Here is a 1831-nt window from a genome sequence, read left to right as displayed (position 1 = left end):
GGTGCTGCTGTGTTGCTGGCCAGGCTGACGTGCGCCCTGCGTGGCCTTGCACACCCAAGTCACGGCCCGCCCCGTGTGAGCTGTGTGTGTGTGGTGTGAGGGGGTCCAGCTTCCCCTTCTGCCCGTGCGAATGTCTTCTTCCCGGCCCCGCTGGTTGAAGACGCTGCCCTTTCCCTGCTGAGCGGGCCTGGCGCCCTGTCACAAGTCATCTGACACACGTGCAGGTGTAGTACGGCCGCTCTGGGCCCACTGCTCCTTCTCCTGAGACCTCCCTGCCTTTTTTTTTTTATTAAATGTTTTTAACGCTTGTTTATTTTTGAGAGAGACAAACAGAGCACGAGCAGGGGAGGGGCAGAGAGAGAGGGAGACACAGAATCTGAAGCAGGCTCCAGGCTCTGGGCTGATAGCAGAGAGCCCGACGCGGGGCTGGAACTCATGAACCGGGCCTGGAGATCATGACCTGAGCCAGACGCTTAACCAACTGAGCCACCCAGACTCCACCTAATTTTTTTTGTTACTTTAGCGGGGGAAAGAGGCCACATGAGCAGGGGAGCGGGATAGAGGGAATGAGAATTTTTTTTTAAAGGTTTTTTTTTTTAATTTTTTATAGTTTTTTCTTTTTGAGACAGAGAGAGAGACAGAGGATGAGTGGAGGAGGGGTAGGGAAAGAGACACACACAGAATCCGAAACAGGCTCCAGGCTCTGAGCTGTCAGCACAGAGCCTGACCCGGGGCTCGAACCCACGAACCGCAAGATCATGACCCGAGCCGAAGTCAGACACTTAACTGAGCCACCCAGGTGCCCCAAGGGAGAGAGAGAATCTTAGGCTTTATGCTTATCTCAGAACCTGATGTGGGGCTCGATCCCATGATGGTGAGGCCATGACCTGAACCAAAATCAGGAGTCCGCCCCCCAACCAGCTGAGCCGCCCAGGGCCCGGTCCCAGTTTTGTTCACTGTTGTCATGTTGTAAGTTTGGAAGTCAGGAAGCGTGGGGGCTGCAGGTTTGCTGTTGTGTTTCAGATTGTGTTGCCTCTTCGGGGTCCCTCGGGATTCGGTGTGACTTGTAGGGTCGGCTTGGTAATGTCCGCAAGGAGGGCAGCCAGGATGGAGAGGACCCGTCTGGGACCCGTAGGCCAGTGGCCCTGCGAGCCGCATTCCATCTTCCAGTCCGTGAACACGGAACGACTTTCCTTTTATTTAGGTCTTTCGTAGGCTGTAAGTTTCATGCTTTCTGTGTTAAATTTATTCCTGCGTAGGTTACATAAGTGGAATTTTGAGACCGTCACGAGCCTGCAGAAACAGAGTGGATTATTGTGCGTCAGCACTGCGCCCCGCAGCAGCTCACTCGCTCTGGCAGCCGCAGCGGGGCCCGAGGGTCGTCTGCGCCGAGATCTTCCCTCCTCCGTTTCCCTCCTCGCGCTCCCGCACGGTCCTGAGCCGAGGTGGCGAGCAGCCTCGCTCTTGCTCCTGACCTTGGGGACCCTTGGGAACCGTCTGGTCTCCCTCCTCCTTGTGTGATGGTCCCTGTGGGTTAGGAGATGCGCCCCCGCCCCCGATCTTGGAAGCTCCCTTCTGCTCCCTCTTTGGCGAGCGCCTCCGCGCAGCTCGGCGGCGGCGTGCAGACGGGCCCCAGTGCGCTCAGCGAGCGTTCAGGCCACGGCGGTGCGTTCCGCGGGACGCAGGAGCAGCTCGGTTCTTACCTGTGTCCGTTGGCGACACGGGCCGGTCGGGCGGTCCCCACGGCTGGGTCGTGTGCCGGTCGACACTTAGAACTCAGTTGGGGAGCGGCTGCCCCCGAGTGTGTGGCTGGAGGGAGAGTCAGGCGGGG

At 58.3% G+C, this 1831-nt stretch overlaps 1 protein-coding gene across 1 annotated transcript in view; it reads left to right on the top strand.

The window, feature by feature from the left end:
* Positions 1 to 1831, top strand: part of PPP6R1 (protein phosphatase 6 regulatory subunit 1) — an 18711-nt gene that overhangs the window by 15378 nt on the left and 1502 nt on the right. The window contains 1 exon segment of the mRNA XM_077756931.1: positions 1608 to 1728. Within this exon segment, the coding sequence (XP_077613057.1) occupies positions 1608 to 1728 (121 nt within the window).

The sequence above is a fragment of the Crocuta crocuta genome, unplaced genomic scaffold (genome assembly GCF_008692635.1).
Source record: "Crocuta crocuta isolate KB4526 unplaced genomic scaffold, BGI_CrCroc_1.0 scaffold142, whole genome shotgun sequence".
Classification (NCBI taxonomy): domain Eukaryota; kingdom Metazoa; phylum Chordata; class Mammalia; order Carnivora; family Hyaenidae; genus Crocuta; species Crocuta crocuta.
Note: the sequence above shows the minus strand (reverse complement) of the source record. Positions and strands in the feature narration are given on the sequence as shown.